This window comes from Trichomycterus rosablanca, chromosome 8, assembly GCF_030014385.1.
Source record: "Trichomycterus rosablanca isolate fTriRos1 chromosome 8, fTriRos1.hap1, whole genome shotgun sequence".
In the NCBI taxonomy this organism is placed as follows: domain Eukaryota; kingdom Metazoa; phylum Chordata; class Actinopteri; order Siluriformes; family Trichomycteridae; genus Trichomycterus; species Trichomycterus rosablanca.
In genome coordinates, this window is record NC_085995.1 from 32,670,110 (window position 1) to 32,687,331 (window position 17,222).

At 41.3% G+C, this 17,222-nt stretch overlaps 1 protein-coding gene across 1 annotated transcript; it reads left to right on the top strand.

The window, feature by feature from the left end:
• Positions 1–607: 607 nt before the first annotated feature.
• Positions 608–16,780, top strand: LOC134319090 (carboxypeptidase A1-like). Its single transcript, XM_063000083.1, has 11 exons — positions 608–673; positions 1,719–1,800; positions 1,936–2,070; positions 2,174–2,275; positions 9,675–9,776; positions 9,874–9,972; positions 10,085–10,195; positions 10,472–10,562; positions 13,998–14,197; positions 14,296–14,380; positions 16,435–16,780. Exons 1-11 carry the CDS (start codon positions 609–611, stop codon positions 16,620–16,622), a joined length of 1,260 nt encoding a protein of 419 aa, XP_062856153.1. The 5' UTR covers position 608; the 3' UTR covers positions 16,623–16,780.
• The last annotated feature ends 442 nt before the right edge of the window (positions 16,781–17,222 follow it).

The following is a 17,222-nucleotide window of genomic DNA, read 5'->3' on the forward strand; positions in this document are numbered from 1 at the left end:
TCAATACTTTATGGTCAGTAACTGTGGAGAAAACAGAAGCATTTTTACTAATGGTCTCAGATTTATGACTATATACTATAAAACACAAAAGTAGTTGATTATTATATTCATTTTCTTGGTTTCTGCCAAGTGCATATTTCTAGGTCAAAATACATTAAGTACACATAAAGTTTGACATATTCACTGGAAGTACATAAAAACATGAAAAACACATGAGTAAATACTTGTTTTGCCTCAGTGTACTTGTCCCATACAAGTGTATGGAAACTTTTGTTATTCATTTAAATGAGTGATAAAGAGGCGCAGCTGCTACATTCTCACATTCTCTATAATATTCCAGTAATAAACACGATGCTTAATCATTAATAATAAACTTCTCACAGCACTGACCAAGTGTCAGATCATGACTTCTACATTACAGTAAATTCAGTTTTTTAAACAGGACGAATCTGATCCTCAACCTATAGTTCAAGGTGTGGGAAGAAAGTCAGTGGTCCCATATGGCACCTGAGGCTCAAGGCTGGTTACCTAAAAATAAAGCATATCAGAGCCTGTGCTGAAATATAAAAGGGCACTTTCACTAGGAAGGGGGCACTACAGGAAGCAACATGAAGGGACTTTTGGGATTGCTTGCGCTGTTTGTGGCTGTTTTTGGCAAGGAGACTTTTGAGGGGTAATTTTTATGATTTTCATGCTGTATGTTTATATGACACTGGTGAATTAAATTAAATTATAAAAATGGTGTAAGTTCAAGATTGGCAAAACTATTCAGTCTTTACAAACAGCTCTAACTTCTATGCAAGTCAATCACATTTTCTACAAATGAACTAAGATTTTATGGGTCCCAGTGCAAATCAATCCATCACCGGGCCTTGGCCATCCCATCCAGACATAACCAATTATAGCAAACACTTTACTCCAGATTAATTTACAATTATCACTGAATTCAATTCGAGTGAATGAGGGTTAAGGGCGTTGCTCAGGGGTCGAACAGTGGCAAATTGGTGATGATTATTGAGTGAGAATTAAATGTATACATCATAAAAGAAAATGTTATTGACTTGCAAAGACGTTAAACCTGTTTTTAAAGTGTGGTGGAGGTTGGTTGAGCATGATGTTACACTGTTGGATCTAAGACATGGTTGTAAATTTGCATATATGCACTAAATAACAAAATCTGTGTGTACACTCCTCTTTATTATTGAGTTTAGGGTTTTCAACTACACCTACTGCAAACAGGCATTTTCAACTGTGTTAAGAGTATGGGGAAGCCATTTTTATGTAACATGACTGTGCACCTTTGCGCATAATTAACTAATTGAGAGTAAATAATAATAGTAATCGTAATAGTAACTTTTATGTTTAGTGTTGGAAAAAGCAGCCTTCAAAAGTCCTTTTTGGGATATATTAGAATGTCTATTGTGAGCCTCTTTTCATCCAAAATTGCCCAACCTCACAAAACCTTACCAAAGGAATACAGACTATAACTGCAAATACAGTGGCAGCCCCATTCTAATGCCCACTGTTTTGTAATGGAATGTCCAAAAATGTTCAGGTGTCCACATATTGTTGCCAATGTAGTAGTTGGATTGTCCTCTTCTGCAGTGCTAGCAGTTAGGCCAGAATTGAACACCTGAATTGAAACCGGTCCATGGAGTCATGTATGTATTTATTTACATACACCAGTACCAGTCATTAATAATATGATGTTCTAATAGCCACCAGGTCTTTCGGATCACTGCTGAAAATGAGGCACAGATCCATCTCCTGAAGCAACTCTCAGAGGCAGAGAACCTTGTGGTAAAATTATATCCTAAACCTTTTTCTTAAAGCTTTTAAAACAACAGGTCCATTACCAGTGAGGACTGCTTTGTTGGAGATGATTTTTTTTGTCATCATACAAAGTAATGCATGGATGTGGTCTCTTCAATTCAGCTGGACTTCTGGATGGAACCGGTTCATGAGTCTCTACCTGTTGATGTCCGTGTTCCCTTACACAGTCTGCAGGATGTAAGGGCTTTCCTGGCATACAACAAGATCAGCTATCAGGTCATGATCTCAGATGTTCAGGTAAATACATTTCAAGACTACAAGTAACAAACAATGGTTTGAACATAGTATAGTATTATTAGTAATGAAGTACACTTTGTGTGTAATAAACCTTTGTTTTCAGAATCTTCTGGATGAGGAGCAGCGTGAGATGATGAGATCTCGTGTTATCCAGCCCAGATCCACTGATGACTACAACTACGCCAGCTACCACACACTGAATGAGGTCAGAACTACAGTATAACCATGCAGCACTAAGAATGTAGTAGAAAATATAAGAATTCCTAGTTTTAAATCTGCTCTGGTTGTTGATCTTGGGCTGTCAGCTGACATTACAAGTTTCAAAATATGGCCAAAAGTATGTGGACATCTGTCCATGAGCCTGCTCCAAATCCCATTCCAAAACCATAGGCATGTAGCTGGAGTCGCCTGACTTGCAGCTACAACAGCCTTTACTCTTCAATAAAAACTTTCCCCAAGATTCAAAATTTCAGCGTGTCTGGAGGATTTTGTGCTCCTTCAGTGAAACAACAATTGTATGGTCAGGTACTCATGCTGGACATAAAGGCCTGGCTGGCAGATGACATTGTAATTCATCCCAGAGGTGTTCAGTCGGGTTGAGAGGAAGGCTTTGTGCAGGACATCCATCTTTAAGAACATTGTATTGTGCGCAGGTGCACAATGGAGAGATGTGCTGGATAAAAGTGCATACTCAAAGCATGTTTAGTAAAAAAACAGTCCAATCATCACTGAGGTGGCACCCCAATGGTACGACTTCTGTGTTTTTACAAGAAAGTGCACATACTGAACATTAAACTTATTTAAAGTAGGTAAGATAGACTTACCTATGCAAAACAAATAGCATAGATACAGAAATATGCACCCTTGAGGGTACCACACCGACGACAAGCAAAGGTACATTTTAATATTTCCGCTTTTAAGAATGTAGTAGAGAATATAAGAATTATATATAAGAAGAGTTCAGGTGTTTACTCATTGCTAACAGGTGTATAAACTAAATAATATAAAATCTTTAAAAATTGATTTAAACACCTACAGTGTATCACAAAAGTGAGTACACCCCTCACATTTCTGCAGATATTTAAGTATATCTTTTCATGGGACAACACTCACAAAATGACACTTTGACACAATGAAAAGTAGTCTGTGTGCAGCTTATATAACAGTGTAAATGTATTCTTCCCCCAAAATAACTCCATATACAGCCATTAATGTCTAAACCACCGGCAACAAAAGTGAGTACACCCCTAAGAGACTACACCCCTAAATGTCCAAATTGAGCACTGCTTGTCATTTTCCCTCCAAAATGTCATGTGATTTGTTAGTGTTACTATGTCTCAGGTGTGCATAGGGAGCAGGTGTGTTCAATTTAGTAGTACAGCTCTCACACTCTCTCATACTGGTCACTGAAAGTTCCAACATGGCACCTCATGGCAAAGAACTCTCTGAGGATCTTAAAAGACGAATTGTTGCGCTACATGAAGATGGCCAAGGCTACAAGAAGATTGCCAACACCCTGAAACTGAGCTGCAGCACAGTGGCCAAGATCATCCAGCGTTTTAAAAGAGCAGGGTCCACTCAGAACAGACCTCGCGTTGGTCGTCCAAAGAAGCTGAGTGCACGTGCTCAGCGTCACATCCAACTGCTGTCTTTGAAAGATAGGCGCAGGAGTGCTGTCAGCATTGCTGCAGAGATTGAAAAGGTGGGGGGTCAGCCTGTCAGTGCTCAGACCATACGCCGCACACTACATCAAATTGGTCTGCATGGCAGTGCTCACCCCAGAAGGAAGCCTCTTCTGAAGTCTCTACACAAGAAAGCCCGCAAACAGTTTGCTGAAGACATGTCAACAAAGGACATGGATTACTGGAACCATGTCCTATGGTCTGATGAGACCAAGATTAATTTGTTTGGTTCAGATGGTCTCAAGCATGTGTGGCGGCAATCAGGTGAGGAGTACAAAGATAAGTGTGTCATGCCTACAGTCAAGCATGGTGGTGGGAATGCCATGGTCTGGGGCTGCATGAGTGCAGCAGGTGTTGGGGAGTTACATTTCATTGAGGGACACATGAACTCCAATATGTACTGTGAAATACTGAAGCAGAGCATGATCCCCTCCCTCCGGAAACTGGGTCGCAGGGCAGTGTTCCAGCATGATAATGACCCCAAACACACCTCTAAGTCGACCACTGCTTTATTGAAGAGGCTGAGGGTAAAGGTGATGGACTGGCCAAGCATGTCTCCAGACCTAAACCCAACAGAACATCTTTGGGGCATCCTCAAGCGGAAGGTGGAGGAGCGCAAAGTCTCGAATATCCGCCAGCTCCGTGATGTCGTCATGGAGGAGTGGAAAAGCATTCCAGTGGCAACCTGTGAAGCTCTGGTAAACTCCATGCCCAGGAGAGTTAAGGCAGTTCTGGGAAATAATGGTGGCCACACAAAATATTGACACTTCAGGAACTTTCACTAAGGGGTGTACTCACTTTTGTTGCCGGTGGTTTAGACATTAATGGCTGTATATTGAGTTATTTTGAGGGAAGAATAAATTTACACTGTTATATAAGCTGCACACAGACTACTTTTCATTGTGTCAAAGTGTCATTTTGTCAGTGTTGTCCCATGAAAAGATATACTTAAATATCTGCAGAAATGTGAGGGGTGTACTCACTTTTGTGATACACTGTATTTGGGTAAAGCCCATTGCTTTTTTTTTTTTTTTAGCATGACTGTGCACCTGCGCACAATACAATGTTCTTAAAGATGGATGTCCTGCACAAAGCCTTCCTCTCAACCCGACTGAACACCTCTGGGATGAATTACAATGTCATCTGCCAGCCAGGCCTTTATGTCCAGCATGAGTACCTGACCATACAATTGTTGTTTCACTGAAGGAGCACAAAATCCTCCAGACACGCTGAAATTTTGAATCTTGGGGAAAGTTTTTATTGAAGAGTAAAGGCTGTTGTAGCTGCAAGTCAGGCGACTCCAGCTACATGCCTATGGTTTTGGAATGGGATTTGGAGCAGGCTCATGGACAGATGTCCACATACTTTTGGCCATATTTTGAAACTTGTAATGTCAGCTGACAGCCCAAGATCAACAACCAGAGCAGATTTAAAACTAGGAATTCTTATATTTTCTACTACATTCTTAGTAGCAGAAACATCAAAATGTGCCTTTGCTTTTCACTGGTGTGGTACCATCAAGGGTGCATCTTTCTGTACCTGTACTATGTGCTTTTGCATAGGGAAGTCTACCTTATCTACCCTAAATGAGTTTAAGGTTCAGTATGTCCACCTTCTTACATAAAAGCACATAGTATAGGACCAAAAGTCATACCATTGGGATACCACCTCAGTGATAACTACAGTACATTTAAGTACTTCTATTTCTAGGAAAGTAGCAGAAGTAGAGTTTGTGTGTATTAAGATTTAACCTCAACCTGGGCCAGTGTGCCATGTAATAACGTAATACATGGAAGTCTGGCTCACATTTAGTTAAGTACTGCATGTGTGTAGCCCAAAAGCCCAAAAACTTGCTTTTGGCTGCTTTGTGGCTCAGTAAGGTACATATGTACATAGGTACAACTCATGGTGAGTTGTCATGGTGATGGTGGACGCTGGCGCATTTGGCTGCCGCTACCGTTACCGTATTTTATTGTAATTTTATCGTTTTTTCTTTCTCATTTTCATCTTTTTACTTGTGGCTCTATTTCTTTTATTTACTTTTGATACTTTTATTTGTTCTTTTGATACTTTTTGTGCCTTCTACTGTGCATCGCGTCTGCGGCTGGTGGTGAACGGTGGATGAGTTTTCCTGGGATCGGCACAATGTTGAACTATTCCGTTGACCAGCTGATGAAGTTCAACAACTGCACTACTCCATCGTGTATTCTAGTCATCAAACAGCTTGGACTCCTTCGCCGGCCTCGTTACATTCACAGGGGCTCCCGGAGAAAGCTTGTTTATCTTCGAAACGGTAACGCTATTCCGTCCTTCTGGTCAGCTGTGCGCACTGTCGCTCCGCTAACACGTCATCAGAGCACTGCTGCCTTGCACACGAGTAGCGATGTAGTCTCCATGACAACGCTGTCCACGGAGTGGGATGGGAAACGCGGAGTGGACTTTCATCTGCTTCGACCGATACCGAGATTCACTGCATCATCTAATCTCAAAATTGAACTGTTTAATGTGCAATCATTAACAAACAAATCTCATTTTATACACGACCATATCCTGGACAAATATCTGGATTTAATGTGTCTCACAGAAACCTGGCATCAACCAGAGGTTTTTTCTGTTTGAAATGAGACGTGTCCTCCTGGTTATTGTTATGTTCAGAAATCCCGTAGCACTGGTCGTGGTGGTGGCCTGGCTGTTATCTACCGGAGTGATTTGGATCTGTTTACTTTGCCTCTACCCGAGCTGTCTTCTTTTGAATGTTTGGCATTCAGATGTAAACCCCCTTTCCCTGTGACAATTTTGCTCATTTATCGACCTCCTAAATATAACCATTCTTTCTTCTCTGAGATGTACAACCTTCTCTCATCATTCTGTACTTCTTCTGCCAACATTATAATACTAGGGGACTTTAACATTCATGTTGACACACCCTCCTGTTGCTCAGCAGTTGAATTTCTGCAAACAATTGACTGTTTTAATCTCAAGCAGCTTGTTAATGTCCCCACACATACTAGGGGGCACACTCTTGATTTAGTTATTACTGGTTCCGCCACTGTCAGCAGACTATCTGTTTATGATCTGGGTGTGTCCGATCATAAGGTGGTGTCTATGGATCTGCCATTTCTTACACCTCTCCTTAGGCCCAAACGCCAAATTTGTTTTAGGAATTTGAAAAATATTAACCAAGAAACCATGACAGCTGATCTACGGCATCTTCTTCATTCAAATCCTCCTGGAAACTTTACATCAGTCAGTGATGCAGTGGATTTCTATAATAGAACACTAAGCAACATTTTGGATCTCCATGCTCCTGTTAAAACCAAGACAGTCACCTTCTCCTGCTCAGCCCCCTGGTTCACTAATGAACTACGGAAAATGAAGACAGCTGGGCGTGCCCTCGAGCGCTGCTACAAAGCCTCCGGCCTCACCGTCCACAAGTTGGCCTATCGGGAACATCAGAAGGCATACTCAAGGTCCCTTAGAGAGGCTCGCTCACAATTCTATTCAAGCATCATTAACAACAGTCCAGGGAATTCTAAACAGTTATTCTCCACTATCAATTATCTCCTCAACCCACAGGTCCCCTCAATCACTACAGCTACAGAAGAGCGCTGTAATAACCTTATGACTTATTTCAAAACAAAAATTGACTCAATCCGCTCTGATCTCTCTAGTACCAACTCTCTACAAGTGCAGACTCTTTTTTATACACAGGCAGAGGTTTCCCAGCCCCTTAACTGTTTCCCAGAAGTCTCACAACAACAGATTGAAGACATTATCAGGAAGATGAAATCCTCCACCTGTGCCCTGGACCCCTTTCCTACTGCTTTAGTAAAAGTGCACACCGTTACTATAAGTCCTCTGATTACAACTGTAGTAAATTTCTCCCTCCAAGCTGGCTATGTTCCACCTTCATTAAAAACTGCCATAATTAGACCACTTCTAAAAAAACCAGCACTTGATCCTGAAGTTTTGGCAAATTATAGGCCTATCTCCAATCTTCCTTTTCTCTCTAAGGTATTGGAAAAAGTAGTTGACACTTATCTCCAGGATCACCTTAAACACAACAACCTTTTTGAAAAATTTCAGTCTGGTTTCCGCTCTGCTCATAGCACAGAAACGGCCTTGGTTAAAGTTACCAATGACCTTCTGATGATGGCTGACGCTGGCTCACCTTCTCTGCTTGTCCTCCTGGATTTATCGGCAGCATTTGACACCATTGACCATGGTATGCTCTTACGCCGGTTATACCACACCATTGGACTCACTGATGCTGCCCTGGCTTGGTTTCAGTCCTATCTTACCGACAGAACAGAGTACATCTCTATTGGAAATGCAAGGTCCCAGTCATATGCTGTGACATGCGGAGTCCCCCAGGGGTCAGTCCTGGGCCCCGTCCTTTTCACCCTATACATGCTTCCCCTTGGCCAAATTATAAAACGCTATGGAGTTTCATTTCACTGCTACGCTGATGATATACAACTTTACATGAAAATTGACACAAATTCCCTCCATTCTGCTGCTCCCTCATCATCATCTTCATCAGCATCTCTTTCAATACTCTCTGCCTGCCTGGAGGAGATAAGTTTGTGGATGAAACACAACTTTCTTCAGCTAAATAGTGCAAAAACTGAAGTGATGTTGGTTGGCACCTCACTCCAGACCCAGTCATCCCCTATAACCAGTATTACACTGGCTGGTCATACTATTTCTCCCTCTTCAACGGTTATCAATCTTGGCATAAAATTCGACCCTCAACTCACTTTTGAAGCCAATATTAAACATCTATGCAAGACCTCCTTTCATCATCTCAGAAACATTGCCAAACTTCGTCCTACCATCACCGTCTCAGATGCTGAAAAGCTGGTTCACGCATTTGTTTCCTCCAGGCTGGATTACTGCAATGCACTTCTCATCGGGATTTCTACCAAGAGTCTCCAGAGATTACAGTATATCCAGAATAGTGCTGCACGGATCCTGCTGAGAGTACGGAAACACGAGCACATCACACCTATCCTTCTTTCACTCCACTGGCTCCCTGTCTCTGCAAGGATAGAATATAAAATTTCTCTCCTTACATATCAGTGCATCTATGGAAATGCACCGCCCTACATGAAAGAACTTCTTACCCCTAAAATTTCATTGCGATCCCTCCGTTCTGCAAAATCAAATCTTCTCCACATTCCCAGAACTAAACTAAGTACCATGGGTGATCGGGCTTTCTGTTCTGCTGCTCCTCGTCTATGGAATGCCCTTCCTGACCATCTGAGGGCACCACAGACGATTGAGAGTTTTAAAAAGGGTCTAAAAACTTTTCTTTTTAACAGATGTTATGACTGTTAAATTAACGCTGATTTTATGATGTATGTCTCATAATGCTATGTTTATATTTGTTTTATATTTCATGTTTTATATTACTGTTTTTCTGTAGCACTTTGAGATTTGTTTTCAAATGTAAAGTGCGTTATAAATAAAATGTATTATTATTATTATTATTATATGTATATATAGGTAGATAGGTACACACACACACACACACACACACACACACACACATATAAATATATATAAATATATATACATATATAGCAAACACTGATATATATGGAATGAAACTCGATATATTTGGAATGAAACTGATATATATGGAATGAAAATTTATATATATAATGAAACTAGATATATATGGAATGACATTTATAGTGACAATAAAGTTGTACTATTTTGAATACTGATATATACATATACAGTATATACTGTATATATATATCAGTTTTCATTTTATATATATGTATCACGTTTCATTTTATATATATCAGTTTGTTTAATATTATTTAATTATATTGTATCATTGAACTGAACTGTTAGGTAGTAACCTAAGATGACTCGTCTATGCTTGATCTGTGCCTTTGCTTCAAATTCCAGATTTACAGCTTCATGGACATGCTGGTGCAGGAGAACCCTGATCTGGTTAGCAAGATCGTTATTGGCCAGAGTTATGAGGGACGTCCTCTAAACGTTCTTAAAGTAAGTCACAGCTGTTAATTATAGCTGTTTTACTATTCTATACTAATGTGTATAGCATAGTGTACAAATTAACCAACCAGTTTTTGGTGTTTCATAGTTTAGCACTGGTGCTAACCGCCCTGGTATCTGGATCGACACTGGCATTCACTCCAGAGAGTGGGTCACCCAGGCTAGTGGAACCTGGTTCGCCAAGAAGGTCTAAACTAATTTTTTAAGTTACCAGTAAACCTTTACTTATATCACTCATTGTAATATCAAAATGCCCCCAGGTGTAAGTACCATGTTTGTACCCTTTGTTTCTTGTGTAGATTGTGAAAGATTATAAGAGTGACCCTGCTCTCACCGGCATCCTTGACAACTTTGACATTTTCCTAGAAATCGCCACCAATCCTGATGGATTCCAGTTCACTCACTCCAGTGTAAGTGTTCAAACACTTCAGAAACACAAGAAAGTCATGTACACTACATGCCGAAAAGTATTTGGACACTTCTTTTAATTATTTACTGTGTTCAGGTTTGTAAGCCACACAGATTGCTAATAGGTTTTTGTAAGGAAACAGATGACCCCTAGTTTGTGGCAACAGGTGGCCCATTACTTTACAATGTCTCCTCTTTTAATTTCTTATCCTTCAGCAGTAAAAATTCATCACAGCTCCAAGTTATAAAACCAGTGATTCAAAATTCTTTTTACACAGAACCGCATGTGGCGCAAGACAAGGAAGCCCAATACTGGATCCTCTTGTGTTGGAGTTGACCCCAACAGGAACTGGGATGCTGGCTTTGGAGGTATTATACACAAAATCAAAACTGTATATACAAATATACCGTACATACCTTACATGAATATTATAATATATATATATATATATATATATATATATATATATATATATATATATATATATACTGTATATATACAGTGTATCACAAAAGTGAGTACACCCCTCACATTTCTGCAAATATTTTATTATATCTTTTCATGGGACAACACTATAGAAATAAAACTTGGATATAACTTAGAGTAGTCAGTGTACAACTTGTATAGCAGTGTAGATTTACTGTCTTCTGAAAATAACTCAACACACAGCCATTAATGTCTAAATAGCTGGCAACATAAGTGAGTACACCCCACAGTGAACATGTCCAAATTGTGCCCAAAGTGTCAATATTTTGTGTGACCACCATTATTATCCAGCACTGCCTTAACCCTCCTGGGCATGGAATTCACCAGAGCTGCACAGGTTGCTGCTGGAATCCTCTTCCACTCCTCCATGATGACATCACGGAGCTGGTGGATGTTAGACACCTTGAACTCCTCCACCTTCCACTTGAGGATGCGCCACAGGTGCTCAATTGGGTTTAGTCCATCACCTTTACCTTCAGCTTCCTCAGCAAGGCAGTTGTCATCTTGGAGGTTGTGTTTGGGGTCGTTATCCTGTTGGAAAACTGCCATGAGGCCCAGTTTTCGAAGGGAGGGGATCATGCTCTGTTTCAGAATGTCACAGTACATGTTGGAATTCATGTTTCCCTCAATGAACCGCAGCTCCCCAGTGCCAGCAACACTCATGCAGCCCAAGACCATGATGCTACCACCACCATGCTTGACTGTAGGCAAGATACAGTTGTCTTGGTACTTCTCACCAGGGCGCCGTCACACATGCTGGACACCATTTGAGCCAAACAAGTTTATCTTGGTCTCGCCAGACCACAGGGCATTCCAGTAATCCATGTTCTTGGACTGCTTGTTTTCAGCAAACTGTTTGCAGGCTTTCTTGTGCGTCAGCTTCCTTCTGGGATGACGACCATGCAGACCGAGTTGATGCAGTGTGCGGCGTATGGTCTGAGCACTGACAGGCTGACCTCCCACGTCTTCAACCTCTGCAGCAATGCTGGCAGCACTCATGTGTCTATTTTTTAAAGCCAACCTCTGGATATGACGCCGAACACGTGGACTCAACTTCTTTGGTCGACCCTGGCGAAGCCTGTTCCGAGGGGAACCTGTCCTGGAAAACCACTGTATGACCTTGGCCACCATGCTGTAGCTCAGTTTCAGGGTGTTAGCAATCTTCTTATAGCCCAGGCCATCTTTGTGGAGAGCAACAATTCTATTTCTCACATCCTCAGAGAGTTCTTTGCCATGAGGTGCCATGTTGAATATCCAGTGGCCAGTATGAGAGAATTGTACCCAAAACACCAAATTTAACAGCCCTGCTCCCCATTTACACCTGGGACCTTGACACATGACACCAGGGAGGGACAACGACACATTTGGGCACAATTTGGACATGTTCACTGTGGGGTGTACTCACTTATGTTGCCAGCTATTTAGACATTAATGGCTGTGTGTTAAGTTATTTTCAGAAGACAGTAAATCTACACTGCTATACAAGCTGTACACTGACTACTCTAAGTTATATCCAAGTTTCATGTCTATAGTGTTGTCCTATGAAAAGATATAATGAAATATTTGCAGAAATGTGAGGGGTGTACTCACTTTTGTGATACACTGTATATATACAGTATATATATATATATATATATATATATATATATATACAGTGTATCACAAAAGTGAGTACACCCCTCACATTTCTGCAGATATTTAAGTATATCTTTTCATGGGACAACACTGACAAAATGACACTTTGACACAATGAAAAGTAGTCTGTGTGCAGCTTATATAACAGTGTAAATTTATTCTTCCCTCAAAATAACTCAATATACAGCCATTAATGTCTAAACCACTGGCAACAAAAGTGAGTACACCCCTTAGTGAAAGTTCCTGAAGTGTCAATATTTTGTGTGGCCACCATTATTTCCCAGAACTGCCTTAACTCTCCTGGGCATGGAGTTTACCAGAGCTTCACAGGTTGCCACTGGAATGCTTTTCCACTCCTCCATGACGACATCACGGAGCTGGCGGATATTCGAGACTTTGCGCTCCTCCACCTTCCACTTGAGGATGCCCCAAAGATGTTCTATTGGGTTTAGGTCTGGAGACATGCTTGGCCAGTCCATCACCTTTACCCTCAGCCTCTTCAATAAAGCAGTGGTCGTCTTAGAGGTGTGTTTGGGGTCATTATCATGCTGGAACACTGCCCTGCGACCCAGTTTCCGGAGGGAGGGGATCATGCTCTGCTCAGTATTTCACAGTACATATTGGAGTTCATGTGTCCTTCAATGAAATGTAACTCCCCAACACCTGCTGCACTCATGCAGCCCCAGACCATGGCATTCCCACCACCATGCTTGACTGTAGGCATGACACACTTATCTTTGTACTCCTCACCTGATTGCCGCCACACATGCTTGAGACCATCTGAACCAAACAAATTAATCTTGGTCTCATCAGACCATAGGACATGGTTCCAGTAATCCATGTCCTTTGTTGACATGTCTTCAGCAAACTGTTTGCGGGCTTTCTTGTGTAGAGACTTCAGAAGAGGCTTCCTTCTGGGGTGACAGCCATGCAGACCAATTTAATGTAGTGTGCGGCGTATGGTCTGAGCCCTGACAGGCTGACCCCCCACCTTTTCAATCTCTGCAGCAATGCTGACAGCACTCCTGCGCCTATCTTTCAAAGACAGCAGTTGGATGTGATGCTGAGCACGTGCACTCAGCTTCTTTGGACGACCAACGCGAGGTCTGTTCTGAGTGGACCCTGCTCTTTTAAAACGCTGGATGATCTTGGCCACTGTGCTGCAGCTCAGTTTCAGGGTGTTGGCAATCTTCTTGTAGCCTTGGCCATCTTCATGTAGCGCAACAATTCGTCTTTTAAGATCCTCAGAGAGTTCTTTGCCATGAGGTGCCATGTTGGAACTTTCAGTGACCAGTATGAGAGAGTGTGAGCGCTGTACTACTAAATTGAACACACCTGCTCCCTATGCACACCTGAGACCTAGTAACACTAACAAATCACATGACATTTTGGAGGGAAAATGACAAGCAGTGCTCAATTTGGACATTTAGGGGTGTAGTCTCTTAGGGGTGTACTCACTTTTGTTGCCGGTGGTTTAGACATTAATGGCTGTATATTGAGTTATTTTGAGAGAAGAATAAATTTACACTGTTATATAAGCTGCACACAGACTACTTTTCATTGTGTCAAAGTGTCATTTTGTCAGTGTTGTCCCATGAAAAGATATACTTAAATATCTGCAGAAATGTGAGGGGTGTACTCACTTTTGTGATACACTGTATATATTTATACTTTACCCACAGGGACTGGTTCTAGTAACAGCCCTTGCTCAGAGACCTACCGTGGACCTAAAGCTCACTCTGAACCTGAAGTCAAGGCCATCGTGGACTTTGTTCAGTCTCATGGCAATTTTAAGGCCTTTGTGTCCATCCACAGCTACTCTCAGATGCTGCTCTATCCCTACGGTTACACCAAAACTCCCTGCAAGGACCAAGCAGAGCTGGTTAGACCTGGAAACCTCCTGTCTCAATGCTAGCTTTTTTATTCATTATAAAACGTTTTTTGGGCAAACTGATAATCTTTTCTACTTTTTTTTTGCAGCATGAGCTGGCGAAGAAGGCTATCACTGACTTGAGCAGCCTGTACAACACGAAGTACAGATATGGAAGCATCATTAACACCATCTGTACGTAGGACACCCATTTTAGCCATTTCTCTTAAATTAAAGGTGCAGTCAGTGGTTTTAATGGTAAAACAATGGTAGTTTGGGTAGTTTTGTATACTTTAAATGTTGACCCTTGTGATAATGTCACAGGTTAGCTTGTATTTTTGGTGTCTCATCAGTGAAGATAATGTTTATGCAAGCAATGCTTCATTGTAATATGGTGCACCATCACTCCTGTATCAGCAAAATTGTCCAGCAGGCCCTTTGCTATTAAATAAGGGTTTTTGTTTAGCCCATCTGTCCAGCAAAGAAGCAGTTCTCTTTGAGAGTGTTCCACCTGAGCGGCTTATATACAGTGCCTTGCAAAAGTATTCAGCCCCCTTGAACTTTTCAACCTTTTGCCACATTTCAGGCTTCAAACATAACGATATGAAATTGTAATTTTTTGTGAAGAATCAACAACAAGTGGGACACAATCGTGAAGTGGAACGAAATTTATTGGATATTTTAAACTTTTTTTAGAAATAAAAAACTGAAAAGTGGGGCGTGCAATATTATTCAGCCCCCTTGCGTTAATACTTTGTAGCGCCACCTTTTGCTGCGATTACAGCTGCAAGTCGCTTGGGGTATGTCTCTATCAGTTTTGCACATCGAGAGACTGAAATTTTTGCCCATTCTTCCTTGCAAAACAGCTCGAGCTCAGTGAGGTTGGATGGAGAGCGTTTGTGAACAGCAGTTTTCAGCTCTTTCCACAGATTCTCGATGGGATTCAGGTCTGGACTTTGACTTGGCCATTCTAACACCTGGATACGTTTATTTGTGAACCATTCCATTGTAGATTTTGCTTTATGTTTTGGATCATTGTCTTGTTGGAAGATAAATCTCCGTCCCAGTCTCAGGTGTTTTGCAGACTGCAACAGGTTTTCTTCCAGAATGGTCCTGTATTTGACTCCATCCATCTTCCCATCAATTTTAACCATCTTCCCTGTCCCTGCTGAAGAAAAGCAGGCCAAAACCATGATGCTGCCACCACCATGTTTGACAGTGGGGATGGTGTGTTCAGGGTGATGAGCTGTGTTGCTTTTACGCCAAACATAACGTTTTGCATTGTGGCCAAAAAGTTCGATTTTGGTTTCATCTGACCAGAGCACCTTCTTCCACATGTTTGGTGTGTCTCCCAGGTGACTTTTTATAGATATTTTTGAGAAATGGCTTTCTTCTTGCCACTCTTCCATAAAGGCCAGATTTGTGCAGTGTACGACTGATTGTTGTCCTATGGACAGATTCTCCCACCTCAGCTGTAGATCTCTGCAGTTCATTCAGAGTGATCATGGGCCTCTTGGCTGCATCTCTGATCAGTCTTCTCCTTGTTTGAGCTGAAAGTTTAGAGGGACGGCCGGGTCTTGGTAGATTTGCAGTGGTCTGATACTCCTTCCATTTCAATATGATCGCTTGCACAGTGCTCCTTGAGATGTTTAAAGCTTGGGAAATCTTTTTGTATCCAAATCCGGCTTTAAACTTCTCCACAACAGTATCTCGGACCTGCCTGGTGTGTTCCTTGGTCTTCATGATGCTCTCTGCGCTTTAAACAGAACTCTGAGACTGTCACAGAGCAGGTGCATTTATACGGAGACTTGATTACACACAGGTGGATTCTATTTATCACCATCAGTCATTTAGGTCAACATTGGATCATTCAGAGATCCTCACTGAACTTCTGGAGTGAGTTTGCTGCACTGAAAGTAAAGGGGCTGAATAATATTGCACGCCCCACTTTTCAGGTTTTTATTTCTAAAAAAAGTTTAAAATATCCAATAAATTTCGTTCTACTTCACGATTGTGTCCCACTTCTTGTTGATTCTTCACAAAAAATTACAATTTCATATCGTTATGTTTGAAGCCTGAAATGTGGCAAAAGGTTGAAAAGTTCAAGGGGGCTGAATACTTTTGCAAGGCACTGTATGCTCAGGTGGAACACTCTCAAAGAGAACTGCTTTTATCATCTTGTTTTATCATTTGAAGTTTATTCAAACTTTATGTATATTTAAAATTTGAAAACACATCATCTCTTACAGACCAGGCAAGTGGTGGCACCATCGACTGGACCTACGATCAAGGTATCAAGTATTCCTACACCTTTGAGCTGAGAGATACCGGTCTATACGGATTCCTCCTGCCAGCCAAGCAGATCATCCCAACCGCTGAGGAGACGTGGCTGGCACTCATGGCCATCATGGAGCACACCAAGAATAATCCCTACTAAGCCAGCACCCTGATTCAAGTATCACTTAAAGCCAGTAAAATCTTCAGATCATTCTAAACTAGCATAACAGATCAGACTGGCATACACAAGGTGCCCTTGAGATCATTTATGAAACAATTCATCTTGTAAATTATATGATAAATAAATAAATGAAACCCAATGCTCTTCAAACAACCTCGTTTTCTTCTTTTTAACATGTTCACAGAGAACCTATACATAGACGCTAGATGATCATCATCAGGAGCAGGATCACCCTTGCTCTTTTAGCTTTTAATTCATGAGAAAAGTTAAAGGGAACACATTTTGTAAGTCATCCTTATTTCATCCTTGGACCTTGCTATCAGATGCAAACAGTCACCACAAGTTTCTGCAGAAGTGTTTTGTCATGACTTAGAAATGCTTCAAAAGAGCTGAGAAATGTGGTAAATATTTTAGGCAACAGTGGATAAAAAGCTACTTCTAAGGCTTTAGGTCTCCACTGAACAACAGTGACAGTAGATTTCTAAAAACTGAAAAAATTGGAGCAGCTGATGATCTGTACAATATTGCGTTATTACAAACTGTTTGTGTGTGTGTGTGTGTGTGTGTGTGTGTGTGTGT

Coding starts and splice junctions, on each gene's coding strand:
- LOC134319090 (XM_063000083.1), top strand. CDS start 609: ATGAAGGGACTTTTGGGATTGCTTGCGCTGTTTGTGGCTGTTTTTGGC. Junction 674..1,718: donor GGCAAGGAGACTTTTGAGGG/GTAATTTTTATG, acceptor ATGTTCTAATAG/CCACCAGGTCTTTCGGATCA. Junction 1,801..1,935: donor CAGAGGCAGAGAACCTTGTG/GTAAAATTATAT, acceptor TCTTCAATTCAG/CTGGACTTCTGGATGGAACC.